This window comes from Aquarana catesbeiana, linkage group LG02 (genome assembly GCF_042186555.1).
Source record: "Aquarana catesbeiana isolate 2022-GZ linkage group LG02, ASM4218655v1, whole genome shotgun sequence".
Taxonomy (NCBI): domain Eukaryota; kingdom Metazoa; phylum Chordata; class Amphibia; order Anura; family Ranidae; genus Aquarana; species Aquarana catesbeiana.
The window spans coordinates 105,048,045-105,068,363 of record NC_133325.1 but is presented as its reverse complement, the minus strand read 5'-3'; the positions used below and the strand labels follow the sequence as shown (position 1 = coordinate 105,068,363).

The following is a 20,319-nucleotide window of genomic DNA, read 5'->3' as shown; positions in this document are numbered from 1 at the left end:
GAGACCAGATATAGTGAATGCATGGTCCTGGGTTTAGTAACACTTTAAGGATAATTAAAGGAAACCATTCTTCTTTGTTTTTTGGGATTAGAACTCCTGTCCGTTTTCTATTACTGTCTGTGTCCCTGTCTAATTGTCCTGATCACTAATGTCATCGGGAATAAAAATAAGGTTAAATCCAAAATTTTAAGTTCACCTCTATTCCTGTTGAAGTGGCAAATCTTCCAAAAAGGACACTTGTTCATGTGACAACTGTTGGGATTTTCGTAGGGTCTTAGTCGTTATTTTGACACCAGAAGATTTAATAATGGTTTTCCTTGCCAGGGGTCTGCATTTTACTTTTACAGATATCACAGGCTGGCATTGTAAATTAACTGGCACCATAGTTGTCAGCCTGATACGAGAAGCTGGTATTGTATGTTTTGCAGGTCAAGTCAGACACTGTACTTTTATTATTTTTTTATTTTTTGACCCAGAATCTAGAAGCAAATGGTGTAATAAACATGCACATTTAGACCTTACATTTAATACTTCCTCTTTCCTTCTTCATTGCATAAACATGCACCTCTTGAGTGACCTGAGCATTCATATTTATTCATAAATCATGCCTGCATGTCTGACCATCATCTGAAGTCTTTAGCCACATTTGTGTAAGGACCTGTCTGATTTTTGCAGGTAGATTCTTGGAATGTGATTTGATTTGGCCAGAAATGTAGGGTGAATACTTTGTAGTTTCCAATTTATTATGGGGCCCTTTGAAAGAATGAAGGTCTGGGTTTTTTTTTAATTCTTATGTTTTGTTTCTGTTACATAGAAACATATGTTCGCTTATGTTATTGTTGACTGCTGATAACAGCTTGTCTTATAATTAAAATTAAATTTGCCTGTGTGTTCCTTCTATTTTAGTAACACGACAACATGTGTAGACATTGAATAATTAATTATGTACATGACCAGTTTTATGAGTTTCCAGACTGCTAATCACACAAAAAAAATCACCTGTTTAATCTTCAAAATAATCTATGTGCATTATTCTGTCTGAATATGTTCCTTTATTTTTGGCTGCCTTTTTATTCCTTTTTTTTTTCTTTTTTTTACTTTACTCTATATTGACCACTTGTCATCAGGGGCAGTTTTGACATTTTTCACATACATGTTAAAAATCAACATTTTTATTTTGTAGAAAATTACTTAGAAGCCCCAAACGATATAGATTTTCTAAGAGCAGAGGCAGTGGAGAACAAAATGGTGGTTATTGCAAGAGTTATTTTTTTGGCACAAGATTTGTGTAGTCATATATCAAACTCAAATTTTCAGTTAAAAATACGCTTACATGAATTTTAGAGTACAATATATATTAACCACTTTTTTGGTAACGTATCAAAGATGATGTTGCACCGTGTAAATAAAAATCAACCATGTCAAAATTAAAAATTGCTCACGCTTCCGAAATGAACTGTGAAAAAACTACAGTACCTAAAATTGTCCTTTGAAAGCCTTTACAGGTTATCAGTTTAGAGTTAAACGTGAGCTATGGCACTAGAATGATTGCTCTCACTCTGATATTCGTGGCAATACCTCACGTGTAGTGCAATCACTGTTGATATACACTATATTACCAAAAGTAATGGGACGCCTGCCTTTACACTCATATGAACTTTAATGGTATCCCAGTCTTAGTCCGTAGGGTTCAATATTGAGTTGGCCCACCCTTTGCAGCTTTAACAGCTTCAACTCTTCTGGGAAGGCTGTCCACAAGGTTTAGGAGTGTGTCTATGGGAATGTTTGACCATTCTTCCAGAAGCGCATTTGTGAGGTCAGGCACTAATGTGGACGAGAAGGCCTGGCTCTCAGTCTCCGCTCTAATTCATCCCAAAAGTGTTCTATATGGTTGAGGTCAGTCAAGTTCCTGCACCACAAACTCGCTCATCCATGTCTTTATGGACCTTGCTTTGTGCACTGGTCCAAATCATTTGGTGGAGGGGAGATTATGGTGTATGGTGTGGGGTTGCTTTTTAGGGGTTGGGCTTAGCCCCTTAGTTCTGGTGAAGGGAACTCTTAAGGCGTCAGCAAACCAAGAAATGTTGTACAATTTCATGCTCCCAACTTTGTGGGAACCGTTTGGGGATGGCCCCTTCCTGTTCCAACATGACTGCACACCAATGCACAAACAAAGTCCATAAAGATATGGATGAGTGAGTTTTGGCTGAAGGAACTTGACTCGCCTGCACAGAGTCCTGACATCTACCCAATAGAACATCTTTGGGATGCATTAGAGTGGAGACTGCGAGCCAGGCCTTCTCGTCCATATCAGCGCCTGACCTCACAAATGTGCTTCTGGAAGAATGGTCAAACATTTCCATAGACACACTCCTAAACCTTGTGGACAGCCTTCCCACAAGAGCTGAAGCTGTTATAGCTGCAAAGGGTGGGCCAACGCAATATTGAACCCTATGGACCAAGACTGGGATGCCATTAAAGTTCATGTATGTGTAAAGGCAGACGTCCCAATACTTTTGGTAATATAGTGTATGTATGCTAGACCCATGTGCACGTCTGCATTTGTGCATGAGCAAAGGAGGATGGGGATGCTTCAAATGTTTGTTTTTTTTACACTTTTCTTTATGTTATTTAACTTTATTGCTATTACAAGGTTTGAACAAGATCCCTTGTGATCACTTTGGGCAGTGACAGGTACTTTTTATGAAAAGATTAGTGGTTTGTTAGACCCTGATCTTTCCTGTGCCCTCCAAGACAGCTGATCAAACAAAGATCTATTAGATCAGTTGCTTCCCTGACTGTAACAGCCAAGGAAACACAGTACTGAAACCGGAAGTGGCTGTTGCTTCCAGCTTCATTTTGCTCCTCCCTAAGCAGGTACATAAAAGGTTATGTAGGAAGGTGAAGGGAGAGACAGAGGAGCTGGGCCAGCACAGAGTGTAACTACACACTCTCAAAAAAGGAGAAAGCTCTTACATGCAAGGAGGGGAAGGGGTTGTGTTAGGGACATTACATTTCCTAAAATAGTAAAATTGTTTAGTAAATTCAAAGGCATGTTGCAAGTCAATAAAAATCAAATAAAGAGAGCATTTAAAATACTTGATTTCTCAATTTCCCAATAAATGGACATAGCTTGAACTGCTGCCTACAGGAAAAAGACACACTAGACACGTACATTTTTGCTTATGCCACGTACGCACAATCGGACATTCCGACAACAAAATCCTGAACTTATTTCCGACGGATGTTGGCTCAAACTTGTCTTGCATACACACGGTCGCACAAATGTTGTTGGAAATTCCGAACGTCAAGAACACGGTGATGTACAACACGTACGATGAGCCGAGAAAAATGAGGTTCAATAGCCAGTGCGGCTCTTCTCCTTGATTCCGAGCATGCGTGGAATTTTGTGTGTTGGAATTGTGTACACACGATCGGAATTTCTGACAACGAATTTTGTTGCCGGAAAATTTGAGAACCAGCTCTCAAATTTTTGTTGTCGGAAATGTCCGATGGAGCCTACACACGGTCGAAATTTCCCACAACAAGCTCACATCGAACATTTGTTGTCAGAAATTCCGACCGTGTGTACGTGGCATTAGTGTCCTCAGGAGAATGAACAAGATTCCTTTTAGTTCTGATGTTTTCAGTTTGCTTGGAAGATTTTTCTGCTATCAGCGCTTCTGGTATTTTTAGACGGGATACTGAAATCTTGGAAATCTTTCCATTCAGTCAGGTTTTCCCAGTTCACTAAGTAAACTGGTAGGCCCTTTTCACACAGGCCTTCTGATCAGGTCTGCCTGTCAGTTTTTGAGGTTGACCTGATCTAACACTCCATTCACCTCTATGGAGCAGCGGATGCCAGTGGTTACATGTCCGCTGACACCCGCTGCTATCCGATCCAATCCTGTCCACAAAACCCAGATGGATGGTGACCCTATTTTCCATCCGTCTGGCGGATCGGATGAAAACAGACAGGCGGTCCTTTTTCATCCGATCTCTCCATTGAGGAGAGCGGTGCTCGGACAGGTCCATCTCAGCACAGTGAACGGGGACGAACCTGTCATCCGCCTGCTCAGCGGTGATCAGCGGATCGATCCCCCGCTGAGCAAAACTGAGTCCGCCGGGCGGCCCGCCCGTGTGAAAGGACCCGTATTCTCACCGCAACAGTCCTGCAGTTGGCAGTGACTACCTATCTGTGTTCCAGTTAGCATGGGACTCTGCTTTCAGTTCAGGCCAGTATGTCTGGGAATCCTCTATGCCAGGGCTACAGCAGTGTTCCTGTCCCCATCCTTTAGGACTTCCTGTGTTGAGTAACTATCACTCTTTTTACTGGGGAAAAAAACTCTCATGCGGAGCAAGAATGTATACCAGAAAAAATCAGAAGAACTTCTCTTTATGCTTTTTGGGTTTAGCAGTCTATGAAGTATTGAAACAAACATGTTTGTACAATAACCAGTTAAATAACATTTGCCAAATGGCAGTGGTAGCCGCCTCCTTTCGGGAAAGCTTTAGTTTATTTTCTTGGGTGAATTTTCACATGTGTAGCCTGAAAAGCTAGCAAAATGACAGATAGTACTCTATTGATATGCAGTTTCTATTAACAATGAATATGTCATCACTGCACCTGTGCCAGCAAATCGGTACCCTGAGTCCCCTAAGTGAGCTTGGACTAGGAAAAAAAATGCAATGCTGGACCAAGTGGAATGGGAGAGATTTTTTTTAATGGCTCCTTATACCGCCTGACCTAAAGGCGTGTTTATTTCTAAGTGATCTAATGTTACCTACACATTTTGATCTTACCGTTTGAGGTGTGTTTTTGTTTTATGGAATGCAGTTTGCTTCGTTGCCGTTACAATAACGCTATATATATATTGCAATAACACTTTCAGTAAAGTCTTTACAAACTGTGCTAAGTTCTATGGACTTCTAAACTGAGCCCAATGAAATTCAATATAAAATACTACTTATTGGGTCTATACACCTGTAACCGTTACATACACAGCGAAAAACTGAAAATAACTGGAGCAGTGTATAGCCACCTTCCCTCCCCAGCATGTTGTAGCTGTCAGCGGTGGGAGCAGGCAAAGACAAGGCAGGGTTCCCAATGGTCTTAAAGCATAGGGGACACATATAACAACTTATTTTAGTTGTCTGGCTTAGGAGATTGGCTAATTTGCATAAAAGACCTCCTTGGTGAGGAAAAAAAGGTTTTCATAAATTATATTTCTAGATTTAAACTGCACTGCCATAAGAAATGTTTTAAAATAACAGAAGTTCTACAAGAAGTGTTAATTCTTAATTAACCCAATACATAGAGATTCTGTTTATTCATATTCTGACACCAAAAATATCATTAGGAGTCATGTGAGTGCATCATGTCCTCTTATGGTCTGATCACTTAGTAGATGTCTAGATATGTAAAGTATTTTATTAAAAATAAAGCCATATTCCATGGAACAAGCTTCCAGGAATTTGACCACGGGCTCTGTGTGGACGTCTCTAAGGCACTAGGTCAGTTACAGAATGAGAATTCTGGCAAATTCTGCCTATAGATTAAATACAGTTTCAAGATAAAGAAATCTCACTTTTTAGCAATTTAAAAAATTATGGCTGGCTCCTAGTTAAAATGCAAATGTCCTTTTAATAACATTAACTTTAGAATTTTATAAAAGCAATCAATGTGATATGAATTGAAAAAAAAAAAAAAAAAACAGTGGAGTTTTCCTTTAAACTGCGGTTTCACGTTTTTCTGCAGCTGCTTATAGAAATCTGGAATTTATTCTTGATTAGTCTCTGCTGCTGGTTTGGTGAGAGCCAAAACCATGGGTCACACTGTTCAACCTTAATAAAACGAAACACATGAGTCAAACTCAATCATTGTTCTCCTCACCCTCTATGTGCTAAGACCATTATCTCGATCAATTCAGATGACACCATATTAACACACTATTAAGAATTGTAACTCAGTAGAGTTCATTGTTCAAATTAATTATGTAAAGAAAATATTTAGCACTAATGAAATTAGGTGAATTATATTAAACAGATATTTGACTGAAATGAGAAGGCCCTTTTTTTGAGTTTTTTTGTTTCTCTGCTTAATGTCTCTGGCTTATTCTCATCAGCAGTATTGGCTCTCATGTAGTGATCATGCTCCAGACTTATTGCACAAGTGTTGAGATGCGTCTGCTGTGGAGCCCAGTTCCCTGGGAATGTTTAGCTGACATTGGCCTCTAGATATAACAGATCTCAATAACAGGTTGGAAGGGGAGCTGTTTCTGGTTTAACAGAAGTGTGAAAAGTGTAAGTGGTTTTAAGTGGGTGTAAGTCACTTTAGAAACTTGCAAGTTCAGGTCCGCTACAGGGATATTAAATCACGCTCCGGATGTTTTAGTCCACTTTGAGAACTTTGAGTACCTAGCTGTATCCACTTTGTATGGCCATCTGAAGCCGCGGGGTATATTTTTAGATGACACCATAAAAAATAAGGACACTTTATGGTTTTTACTGAAAAAAAAAAATATCTTATTGTTTATTATGGATCAAAAGCAGTTTTTGTGTGTTTATAGATTTGTTTATCCGTACCACACCTTTTTGGATAATTTAGCGTGGCACTTTATCGAACTCTCTTCACTAATTTTACTGACTACACCTACAAGGGGTTGAGTCAGGATGGTGCCTAGCAGATATTTTGATTTGTGTTTTGATTAGGGGATAGGATTTCATTTCTCCAGGAGTGCAGGGTTATATAGTTACATAGTAGGTGAGGTCCATCAAGTCCAACCTAAGTGTGTGATTATATGTCAGTATTACATTGTATATCCCTGTATGTTGCGGTTGTTCAGGTGCTTATCTAATAGTTTTTTGAAACTATTGTATGGTGATTTTCTCTCAGTGGAAGAAGGTGGCCTTCTCTGATGAATCACATTTTCTTTTTACATCATGTGGATGACCAGATGTGTGTGCATTGCTTACTTGGGGAAAAAATGGTACCAAGATGCAGTATGGGAAGAATGCAAGCTGTCAGGGGCAGGGAAACCTTGGGTCCTGCTAGGAAACCTTGGGTCCTACCATTCATGTGGATGTTACTTGACTTGTACCACCTACCTAAACTTGGTTGCTTACCACGTACACCCCTTCATAGAAACGTTATTCTCTGATGGCAGTGGTTTCTTTCAGCAGGATAATGCACACTGCAAAAATGCACCACACGTGAGGTATTGCCACGAATGTCAGAGCGAGAGCAATAATTCTAGCACTGGACCTCCTCTGTAACTCTAAACTGGTAACCTGTAAAGGCTTTAAGGCGTTCCCTATGAAGATTTTTAAATATTGTAGTTTATCGCCATTCCATGAGTCTGCACAATTTTAAAGCGGAACATCCCCATGACTAAGCTCTGGGAGGGAAGGGGGGAGCTAAATGCATTGTGGGCATGGCCTGGCGGGAGCCCAGGCTGAGGTTGTACTTCCAATCATCGTACTAATCGCGTGAATATGCAGCATCGGGGATCTCTTCTCTCCTCTCTTTAAAGTGGGACATGTTGCGTATCTATTTACGTGGTGTAACATCATCTTTTATATTATACCAAAAAATGGGGTATTTGTGTTTGTGTGCATTAACCACTTGCCGATGGGCTCACGCCGATATATGTCGGCAAAGTGGCACGGGTACGCAAAACGATGTACTCTTACGTCACTGCGTCATCGGGAGCCTGCCCGTGGGTCCAGCGGACTCTATGTCTGCCAGTGGCCCGCAATCGTGACATAGAGTGGCAGAACGCGGAGATGCCTATGTAAACAAAGCATTTCCCTGTTCTGCCTAGCAACATGACGGGGATCTACTGTTCCCTGTGATCGGGAGCAGTGAACTCCGTCATGTTCTAGTGAGCCCATCCCCCCTACAGTTATAACACACTGAGGGAACACACTTAACCCCTTGATCGCCCCCTAGTGTTTAACCCCTTCCCTGCCAGTGACATTTACACAGTAATCAGTGCATTTTGTAGCACTGATCGCTGTATAAATGTCAATGGTCCTAAAATAGTGTCTGATCTGTCCGCCACAATGTCACAGTCACGATAAAAATTGCAGATTGCCGCCATTACTAGTAAAAAAAAAAAATTAATAATAAAAATGCCATAAATCTATCCCCTATTTTGTAAATGCGATAACTTCTGCGCAAACCAATCAAAATACGCTTATTGCGTTTTTTTTTTTTTTTTTTTTTTTTTACCAAAGATATGTAGAAGAATACATATCGGCCTAAACTGAGGTAGAATTTTGTTTTTTTATATTTTCTTGGGATATGTATTATAGCAAAAAGTAAAAAATATAGCTTTTTTTTTCAAAATGTTCACTCTTTTTTTGTTTATAGCGCAGAAATAAAAACCACAGAGGTGATCAAATACCACCAAAAGAAAGCTCTATTTGTGGGAAAAAAAGGACGTCAATTTTGTTAGGGTATAACATTGCACGAGCGAGCAATTGTCAGTTAAAGCGTCGCAATGCCGTATCGCAAAAAAGGGCTTGGTCAGGAAGGGGGTAAATCCTTCCGGGGCTGAAGTGGTTAAAATTCATTGAAGTGTATTTTTTCCAAAAATTCGCATTTAAACAACCACTGTGCAAATACCATGAAAGAAAAATAATTGCAAAACCCACCATTTTATTCTTTAGGGCCTCTGCTAAAAGAAATGTTAATGTTTGGAGGTTCAAAGTAAATTTCTAGCAACAAATTGTGAAACAAAAAGTGTCAGAAGAAGGCCTGGTCTTCAAGTGGTTACACACACACACACACACACACACACACACACACACACACACACACACACTTAAAGCTGTCTGATTCTTTTGTGTGTCTGACCATTTTGTTTGTGCTTTTTATCTACAGTATCACTGCCAAATTAGAACGAGCACTAGAAAAGGTTGCTCCTCTCCTGCGAGAAATCTTTGTTGATTTTGCTCCTTTCCTGTCCCGGACACTCCTCGGTAGCCATGGACAAGAGCTGCTGATTGAAGGTAAACACCAAAACCTTATAGTCTGTACAAGGATATTAATTTAATGTTTTATAGGACAGCAATTTAATTTTATTTAGAAAACCTCACATGCCCTTAAAAGAAATGACCCGGCTCGTATTTTCAGATTTGTTTTTCTGTGTGCCGGTAAATGATGTATTTATATGAAATGAGATGGGGACAGTACTATTCCTTCATAGTTATGTGTGAACCCTAGCAGTGTATACAGTACATTGATAATTCTTGCTTTAGACTAGAGGTCGACCGATATGGGTTTTTCTCTGGCAGATGCCGATGCCGATATTTAGAAATTGCGATGGCCGATATATGATGCCGATTTTTTTGGGCCGATATGTTAGCCTTTTTTTTTTTTTTTTCCCTTCATATCATAAAATCTAACAGTTAGACCCTTTCACACTGGGGCGTTTTTCAGAAGCTTTTGGGCTAAAAAAAAGGGCCTGAAAAATGCCTGCAAAACGGCTCCCCTGCAGTCTCAGTGTGAAAGCCCGAGTGCTTTCACACTGAGGCGATGCGCTGGCAGGATGTTAAAAAAAAGTCCTGCAAGCAGCATCTTTGGAGCGGTGTATACCGCTGCTCCACCACTCCTGCCCATTGAAATGAATGCACATCGCTGCCGAAGCACCAGCAAAGCAATTTAGCAGCGGCGCATTTAACCCCTTCCTCGGCCGCTAGCTGGGTTATAAGCGCCCCGCTAGCAGCCGAATGGCGCCGCTAAAATAACGATGAAGTGCCGCTAAAACTAGCAGTGTTTTACCGTCAACACATGCCCGCTCCAGTGTGAAAGCAACCTTAAGTAATAAGTGATACAGAAATTTTTTTACATTTAAACATTTATTAAACAAAACAAACCTCCAATCAGTTCACTTGTATGTATAATTTAGATAAAAAAAAAAAAACTATATCTTAAATATTAAATACACAAAAACAAATAATCAAAACTTTTGGACCAAAAAAAATAGGCTAACTTTACTGCTTAGTTTTTTTTTTAATTCATTAGTGTATTTTTTTTTAAAAAATTGCGTTTGAAAGACCGCTGCGCAAATACCGTGTGACATAAAATATTGCAACAACCGCTATTTTATTCCGTAGGGTCTCTGCTAAAAAAATATATATATATATATAATGTTTGGGGGTTCTCAGTGAATTTCTAGCAGAAAATACAGGATTTTTACTTGTAAGCAACAAGTGTCAGAAAAGATTTAGTCTTTAAATGGTTAAACTGAGAGCTTAAAGTGAGAGCCGATTAATTAAAAAACGCAGATATATCGGTCGACCCCTACTTTAGACCCAGCATGGGTTGATCTGTACAGGAGTCATGACAAAAGTGGGGAAATGTAATGATAGCAAAACAATTGTGTTTATAGCAAGTCTGTTCAAACGGTTTATTGTACCTAACAGCTGTTGGGTAGTTTGTGTGTGTTTGTGTGTAGCTGCTGATATGGCATGTAGGGGGGCAGAGAAGGGAACCTTTTAATTTCCATTGAGTGCCTTAATCCAACACGTCGCAGCTCCCAGCAAGTAAAATTAAATCCCAGGGCCCCATCAGTTCAGCAGGCGATCCTAGGAGCAGAGTGGGGATATTTTTTTTTTCTCTTATTTGAATGCATGCAAAGTCATCACAACAAGTGCCATGGCTCCAGACATGAAAGTTCAGGGCTGAGGCTGGCCCTTGGCGGAGTGATATAGGAAAGGGGTTAGCAGGTTACAGTTGCTTTTGATGCCTGACTTACATTTGACACTGATGGTGGCGGCTGACATGGTCCAAGTGTCTTCCTTTCCTTTGTCCTACTAATAGACTGTACTACTATATATCATGCATGCTGCTGCTGACTTTTTAAAGCTGGTTTATTTTATTTTATTTTTTCAGCCAGTGGGCTAAATGAAAAAAACAAACCAATTCACACATTTGAGGTGGATGGGGGAATCCTCCCAGCTGCGGTATTGTATTCGAACAGTGGGGGTACACATGGGCCGAATGTCCGGAGACATATTTGTCGGTTCAAACAAAATTTGCCAACATTCGGCTTGTGTGTATGCCGGTCTCCCCGACAGAAGTTGGCTGTTTGGCCGGCTTCTGTCAGACATTCATGCTGGAAAACCAGCAGCCGACCGACTCCCGATCAGCGCTCTCTGCCAGTGGTGGAGATCGCTGATCGGAGTATTCTGGCGGGGGGGGTTTCCCTCTGTCAGAACACAACAGCTCAGTGGGGGAGGTCGCTGTACTAACTTTGCATAGTGAGTACAGCGGCTCCAACCGGAGACAGCGGCTCCAGCGGATTGCACGAAAAAACTGACAGCTCTGGTCAGAGCCGCTGTATTAACCATGCTATGTTAGTTCAGCAATCTATCCCGCTGAGCTGTTGTGATCTGACAGGGGGACGCCCTCCTGCCAGAATACTCCAATCAGTGTTCCCTGCCATTCGCTGAGAGCGCTGATCGGGAGTCGGTCGGCTGCTGGTTTACCAGCATGTACGGCGGCTGACTTGTTGGCAGAATGTTGGCCTTTTTTTTTTTTTTTTTACCCGCTGTTGTCTCCCGACATTCGGCCCGTGGCTTAAGTCTATGGGTCTGGTCACTTCCCAGACATTTCCAAGCCATTGTTGGCTTTCTCCAGACCGGACCGGCTTCAGAATAGGTAAGTATAGCAATTTTTTTTTTTTTTTTTACAGGGTTAGATAGATTAGGCTTAGAATGTGGGTTGGAGTAGGTTTAGAATTAGGCAGGCCATACACGGAGCAAATTTATTTCCTGCAACCACGAGCAGACAGTGTTGATCCCTCCCTTGGAGCCATTGTATTCTCCTGGTGGGGGAGGGTGGGTTCTGCAGGTCTGGGAGAAGGCAGTGATTATTGCTAGTGGCTATACCAGCTGCTAGCGATAATCGTGTGTAAAATCCGGCAGGCTGGTTGTGCCCAAGTTGATCAATCAACTTGGGTACATTCGGCCTTCCCATACATTGTTCCAATCTCAGCCAGTTCCTGAAGAACCAGGCAAGATTTCAAAGGTGTATGGCTGGCCTTAGTTTTGCCTTTACTTCCACTTTAAAGTGTCAGCTTAATATTTTTAACCTGAATCATTCTTTTCTGGAGCTAGGACAGAAAGGGCTACTACTACTACTGTGATGAGAGAAAATTCAGACCACCATTGCTGACCTCCTCCTACAAATGTTATTTACCTGGCTATTTGTGACAGTAATACTTTCAAATATACTGACCCTAAAAAAGAATGCATGTCAGGAAAGTGGTTCAGAGTATCAAACCTGCATCCTTATTCTGAGTCAGCTGAATCACCAGCATAGTATACTTCTTGTAGACAAATCTAACTTTATTGCATTGTGATGACATTTTCTATGAACTTTCTATTAATGTTATATACAATGCTGCCATTTATCTTTACACAACCCATGCAATGGTTTGATACCCATATGGTGTGCAATGGAAATGTTTATTGCTTGTTCGGGGAAATTGACTCAAATTGCTGAAGCCATGAGACTATGACAGCCAGGAGACTAGTATTTTTAGAAGGGAGAGGTTAGAAATGTCAGCCTTGATTTCTCAGTTCAGTCTCCTTTAAAGACATGCCACGTTGCTTTTTTTCCCCCCTATGTTTGTTTGTGAAAAGTAGGGAAGCTTTAGCCCTAATATGTGTCCTCATACATAACATTTTATGAAGAATGTAGAGCATAGCGTGCTTCTTTCCTCAAGTCCATCAATTCCAGTATTGAAGTTAACTTTTCCCCTTTCCAAAGAATTTCAGAGCTTAGACTGAGCTATAAGAGGTGATTTATGAATAAGTGTCGTTATTTTTTATTGCAAATACCAGTCCCTTCCCTAAGCACCTATCTTATTATGTCCAGAAAAAAGACATATTACAGCATAAAACACTTATTCTACATGTAATTTGTCAGTGGGTCAGGCTATATCTGCTTTTCATCCTGCTAAATAAAGGATTCTTGACAGGGTGGCATGACAATTGGGAATCCAAAAAATGTCATTTAACTGTAGCTTGGGCTGAAATTTATGGGTGTGATCATACACGTGTGTCTGCATTCATATGATGTGAACTGTGCTATTTTTAAGTGCACATTTTGTGAGACTGACGTTACAGTTTAATGCGCTTGAATGGCTGAGTGCATTTGGTGGAAGTTTGTCTTCAGCATTACTCCACTCGGCAAAAATGTTAGACAAGTTTTTCTTGTGTGATTACAATTAGTATCTGCTGCACAGGAAGCAGCCTCTATCTTCTCAATCTGAGTAAAACAAGCACTTGCTGAGGATTTTCAAACTGTAGATATTAAGATGTATAGAAAATGGCAATATCTCACTGCCAGTTACCAGAGACGTTAATGTAAAGTGTGTTGTCCGTAAAAATATATCGGGTTTTTCACTGATTAACATTTATTCCCAAGAATGTGTTTGTGTTCTCGAATGTTACATTTATATTTTTACTGTTTAATATCGTATATAAAGTGCAACAGGATCTAAAATGTCCCAAAATGTTCTATAGTTCAACTGCCTCCATACTTCACCTTTAAATTACACTATTTCAGACTAGCCCCATGTCTGAATAAATATACCAACATTATGTTATATTCAGAAAATTAATATGAAAAGAAATTCTGGACTTTTGCATCACTTCTCGTTTTTTTTATTTTACATCCAGCTTAAGCAGCACTATGCTTCAAAAAATGGAAAAAGTCAAGGAGCTGTGGTTTTATTTATATATATATATATATATATATATATATATATATATATATATATATAACTGTATGGTTTCTACAGTTGTATATTTCTTGCTATTTAAAGGTATTTTTAAAGTGATGTTTTTAAAATGCATTGTGTAAACTTTAACCTAATAAGATAGCAGTGCTTCGGCAGTCCTGGTCTAGCTACACAGCATCAGATTTGTTTCACATTGATAGGTTAGATTATTACCCAGTGGTGTATTTAGGTTTTGTGCTGCCCTAGGCCTGACTAAACTTGTGCACCCCCTAATTAAAATATGACTCACCCCTTCCTGTCAATGTCATGCCCCTTCCTGTTTAAGACCTACCCTGTCATCTGTAAACCACACCCCTTCCTCTTTAGGCTCCACCTTTTCCACTTAGAGACCCACCTCTTCCTCTCTGTACTTTAAAAGTAAGTACCAAGTGTCCATCAAGATAGCCTCATCAGTGCCCATCAAGGCAGCCTCATCAGTGCCCATCAAGGCAGCCTCACCAGTGCCCATCAAGGCAGCCTCACCAGTGCCCATCAAGGCAGCCTCACCAGTGCCCATCAAGGCAGCCTCACCAGTGCCCATCAAGGCAGCCTCACCAGTGCCCATCATGGCAGCCTCACCAGTGCCCATCATGGCAGCCTCACCAGTGCCCATCATGGCAGCCTCACCAGTGCCCATCATGGCAGCCTCACCAGTGCCCATCATGGCAGCCTCACCAGTGCCCATCATTGCAGCCTCACCAGTGCCCATCAATGCAGCCTCATCAGTGCCCATCAATGCAGCCTGATCAGCGCCCAATAAGAGTCTCCAATTGCATTCTAATCATACCAAATTATGTGAGCAGTTCCTCTTTAAGCACCCATTCACACCGGGCCGATTTGGCATGCGATTTGACATGTCAAATTGCATGCCAAATTGGTGGCTATTGCTGGCAATGGCACTGTCCGAATTGGTGCGACACCAACTTTGCGGCGCTGCACTGATTCCCAAAAGTAGTTCCTGCACTCATTTTGGCAACTTCATGGTGCGATTTTTATAGACCTCTTTCCTGCACAGATGTCTGTCAAATTGACCCCCCCCCCCCCCCCAAGTCAAAATGCATTGCCAGTTTAAAATTGTGCAAGTTCAGCTGAATTCACACGATTTCTAACCCGCATCAGTGTGAACCTGAGCTAATGTAGTATGTAGTTAGCAGGATGGGTAATAAAATCCAGACTGATCTATGATCAGAAATTACACTTTTCTTCATATGCCAGAAGGCAGCATTAGCCATATAGGTAGCTATGAAAAGTTAACCACATATAGACCCCTTTTCACACTGCCAGAAGACCGCATTAACGCTTTTCGGCTGATAGCAGGGCTCTAGGGCGCTATTAACCCCCCCCCCCGGCCAAAAAAAGAGTTAAATGCACCCGAAAAACGCCGCTGCTAAAGTGCTTTGCAGGTGCTTTGGCAGCGGTGCCCATTTATTTCAATGGGCGGGGGGCGGTGGAGGAGCGCTATATATGCCGCTCCTAAACTGCCCCAAAGATGCTACTTGCAGGACTTTTTCTAACGTGCCAGCTGAAGCCATAATCCGACCAATCCATGTCCACCTGCTGAAATCACACAACACAGGAGGCTCACCCGTTCTCTCTCTGCTCTCCTGTCTGTGGGGAGGGGGAAACTGTGAGCACACGCTCTGCTCTATGAGAGACGGTGCAGCCAGCAGACTCGGCAGTGAGTGAATGGACTGACTCAGGAGGAGGAGGGGGGGCTTTTTTTGTGTAGGGGGGGGCATCCCCCCTCCCGTGCAAAGTGCCGCCCTAGGCCTGGGCCTTGTTGGCCTAGGCCAAAATACAGCACTGTTATTACCAATAACTGTGTTTGAGGGTCTATCTTACTGTATATAAAATGTAAAATATTGTTATTCAGATCCATCAACTTAGCCGAGCAGAGCTCTTTGTTCACTTTTTGTAAAAGAACTATGTTAGATCAGTTTATTAAGTGAATACCATTAAGCTTAGAAATAAAAGTCTGTTTTTCTTCACCCAGCATGTCGCCAGCTAGGAGAAGGACAGCTTGGGTGCAAATCATCAGCAGCAATCAGGGAATTTCCACTATACTCATTACAATGCTGCCCATAAGAAGGGTTGATTTTTTAGGGTGTAAATGGAGGGGAGGGGTCAATGGAGTTTTTATTTAATACCTAATATGTAAGCTATATTCATTTTACCAATTTTGCTGTGCTGCATGTTAAAGTGGATCATGGTCATGTTTTAATTCATTAAAGCTCTGTTTCACCTCCTCAAGGCACAATATAGGATTCTATTAGATGAATTAATGAGTGCTGTACCTGGCAGTTTTCAGCGATTCATATACAAAAGTAAAACAGTAATCAATGCATTTCATGTTCTTGCACATGATTGAGTATTCTTTGCCCAGAACATTTTTGCTTAGCTTCACCTTATTCACTAAGTTAGGTGAAAATTTTATTTGCAAGATGAGTATGCTTTGCTCTTTTAGTAAATCTCCCCTAGTTGGATTTTTTTAAACAAATTCTCCCTTTTATTTTTTTTTTACAGTTTAGAGGCCCCTTCTAGTTATTACACTAGAGTGAATTCATCACAAGAGATGTAGTGAAGTCCAATTATTCTTTTCTCTAGAAGGACTCTGCTTGCTTCAGGAGCTAAGGGTTACATCTGTGTTCTAACAGCAAAAACAGTATATTTGAGTCACTGCTGTAATATTTTCATTTCTTTCCACTCTTACTGTGCTGTATTGCTAATTTTACCTAACATTTTTTTCACTAAATATGGAGAAATTTTCCAGAAAAATGGGTGTTGGTCCATATGCATAAATGACCGTACTTTGATAAAGGTGCTCATTTAAACTTGAACATCCAGTGTGAAAACCGTTGCACATACCAGGAAATAGTCCGTTTTTAAATAAACTGTGTGTACTTTAACCATATACAGTGCACCACAGAAGGTAGTATTCACCACCAATACTGACTTAGTTTAGTGTGTCTGATCTTTTGTCTTGTTTCCAGTTCACTTAAGTCTAAAACAAAATAAATGAAATAAGTTTTAAAGTAGATAAACTGACTTTTCAAGACCAGAATTAATGAAAACCAGAGCCAATAGATAACACATTTTTACAATAAAATAAATTATTTATATATTGCTATAATAGTGGGGACTCATAGCCTTCCATGTTAACTAATGTTAAGGATATATTCAGAAAGGGTTACAGAGTCACCCACCAAATATATATTCTAAAATATACTTTATTAATAAAGATTAGTATTACCCACAGGAGGGTACACAAAACATTGTTTGCATTAAATTCAATATTTGGTTTGTGTACCCTCCTGTGGGTTATACTATTTTTTTTTATTAATAAAGTATCTCTAATGAAGTATATTTTGTGGGCAATATGGGTTTCCTCCCATTGAGCAAAATTGTACTACATATATTAGTGCGGACACTGTATTAGTATGTACACACTGAATAAAAACGAAAGTTTAAAAAAATATATAAATCGAGAAACAAATGTCCCTCAGTAAATTGGGGCACAGAGCAGTAATGATGTGCGAAATCAATAAATATGATTTTAGTTAATAAATGATATGCCTTCTTGCTCTTAGTTACCACTCTTTGTATATCCTTATTGCTAAATGCCCCTGATGGGTAATATTTATGACAGTATGGCATCATAGGCAGCCATGTGATCAGTGGGTGAGTGATGCCACACCTCCAGGTATTCACAGCTGTTGTCCAGCAGTCCCAAGGGAGCTGGAGCTACTAGATCACATGACCGGACCAAATTAAAAAAAGGTATTTACACTATTCTTTTTTTGTTCAGGCTATGCAGGATAGGTACAACAGAGGGGACAGAGGGGAGGATGCACTTTTAAGGCATTATGGTTATAAACCTTTACTAACATTTTAACCTAAAGTGGACCTCCACTTTTGTTGAGAAAAACACAATCCTCCTTGGGTGGTCAATGTACATTGCAGGGATTTTAACAACCATTGTTGAAGATTCGTACCTTTTTCTGTTTTTAAGGAATGGCTGGTTGTTTCACCATTTCCTTTCCAATATGATTACTAAATGGTAAGGTCTGAGTTTCTTTATGACAACTTGGTGCACTTGTTCTAACGAGGAAAGTTGGAGTTACATAGTAGGCGAGGCTGAAAAAAGACACAAGTCCATCAAGTTCAACCTATGTGTGTGATTTTATGTCGGTATTACATTGTATATCCCGGTATGTGGTGGTCAATCAGGTGCTTATCTAATAGCTTTTTGAAATTATTGACGCTCCCTGCTGAAACCACTGCGTGTGGAAGAGAATTTCACATCCTTACCACTGTTACAGTAAAGAACCCTCTACGCGGTTTAAGGTTAAACCGCTCTTCTCATTTTAGTGAATGGACGTGTGTCTTATAAATCCCTTTCACAGAAAAGTTTTATCCCTATTGTGGGGTCACCAGTACGGTATTTGTACATTGAAATCATATCCCCTCTCAAGCGTCTCTTCTCCAGAGAGAATAAGTCCAGTGCTCATAACCTTTCCTCATAACTATTGTCCTCCAGTCCCTTTATTAGTTTTTTGTTGCCCTTCTCTGGACTCTCTCCAGTTCCAGCACATCCTTCCTGAGGACTGGTGCCCAGAACTGGACGGCATACTCCACGTGCGGTCGGACTAGAGTTTTGTAGAGTGGGAGAATTATTGTTTTATCTCTGGAGTTGATCCCCTTTTTAATGCATGCCAATATTCTGTTTGCTTTGCTTGCAGCAGCTTGGCACTGCATGCCATTGCTAAGCCTGTCATCTAATAGGACTACCATGTCCTTTTACATCCTAGATTCCCCCAGAGATTATCCCCCCAGTAAGTAGATTGCATTCATATTTTTGCCACCCAAATGCATTATTTTACATTTTTCTACATTAAACCTCATTTGCCATGTAGTTGCCCATCCCATTAATATGTTTAGATCTTCTTGCAAGGTTTCCACATCCTGCGTAGAAGTTATTGGCCTGCTTAGCTTAGTATCGTCTGCAAATACAGAGATTGAGCTGTTTATCCCATCCTCCAGGTCATTTATGTATAAATTAAATAGGATTGGTCCCAGGACAGAATCCTTGGGGACCCCACTTTCCACCCCAAACCAATCTGAGTACTCCCCATATATCACCACCCTCTAAATAAATATGGGGGGCGTGGCCAGGACAGGCATGTGAGATGACGAGTGAATTCACCCCTGTAGCCAGTTTTCAACACATGTACTCACCCTATGGTCCATGCCAATGGACCTTACTTTGTACAGCAAACGTTTATGGGGAACTGTATCAAATGCTTTTGCAAAATCCGGATACACCACGTCTATGGGCCTTCCTTTATCTAGATGGCAACTCACCTCCTCATAGAAGGTTAATAGATTGGTTTGTCAAGAACGATTCTTCATGAATCCATGCTGATTACTGCTAATGATACTATTGTCATTACTAAAATCTTGTATATAGTTCCTCATCATCCCCTCCAAGAGCTTGCATACTATTGATGTTAGGCTAACTGGTCTGTAATTCCCAGGGATGTATATTGGCCCTTTTTTAAATATTGATGCTACATTGGCTTTTCTCAAATCAGCTGGTACCATTCCAGTCAGACTGTTCGTAAAAATTAGGAACGGTGGTCTGGCAATTACTTGACTGAGTTCCTTAAGGACCATCAGGTCCAAGCCATCTGGTCCTGGTGACTTATTAATGTTAAGTTTTTCAAGTCTACTTCTAATTCTGTCTTCTGTTAACCATGAGGGTGCTTCCTGTGACGTATCATGAGGATAAACATTGCAGTTTTGGTTACTGAAGCCCCCCAATTCTTTTTGTGAAGACCAAGGAGAAGAATAAATTCAATACCTTCACCATCTCTCCATCTTTAGTAAACAGTTGTAGCACCCTCTAGTTAGGTAGGTGCTAGAGTGAAGATTTTTCTGATAGAGTAGAAAAATTTAGGCAGGCCTAGCTGGTGGCTAGGCCTGTGTGTTTTCATTCTGGGCTGGGAGTAGCTCAGGGCAGGGCTGGGTGACTCACGGGTAGCATCGCTGTCACCTCCCTCTTCTTTCTGGAAGGTGCTAGAAAGAGAGGTGGAGCTACCTGGGGTATTTTAAGGAACCTTGACCAATTCCCAATTTGGATTGGCAGGGGGCAGGCCCAGGGTCAGCCCAGCTGGGGAGGAGTTGTCGGGTGAAAGGGCTGGAGTGAGAGAGTGTGGAGGCTGTTAGGCCTTGGGCCAGGACTCGGGTGCATCCAGGAGGAGAGACAAGATCCTGGTGGAGTGACACGTGAGAGAGCAAGGAGAGGACAGCGGGAGAGAACACTGCTATGAGACTCCAGGCAGGACAACTGATCACAGCCAGGAGGGCTGGTGAGTGTAGCTCAGTCAGGAGAACTGGGGAGGCACGCCTGAGAGAACTGGGAGTTTGAAGTTTGTGATGGGTGCAGAACCAAAAGAGAGGACTGTGGGAAGTGCAGCGGAAAGAGGTCATTGCATGGCTGGCAGGGCCTAAAGTGAGCTATCTG

At 41.0% G+C, this 20,319-nt stretch overlaps 1 protein-coding gene across 9 annotated transcripts in view; it reads left to right on the top strand.

The window, feature by feature from the left end:
- The window catches only part of NBEA (neurobeachin), a 919,734-nt gene that overhangs the window by 519,128 nt on the left and 380,287 nt on the right, over nt 1–20,319 (top strand). For all 9 annotated transcript variants that reach the window (XM_073613318.1, XM_073613319.1, XM_073613325.1 and 6 more), the window contains one exon: nt 8,888–9,015. In XM_073613318.1, coding sequence (XP_073469419.1) covers nt 8,888–9,015 — 128 coding nt within the window. The remainder of the gene's footprint in view (nt 1–8,887; nt 9,016–20,319) is intronic.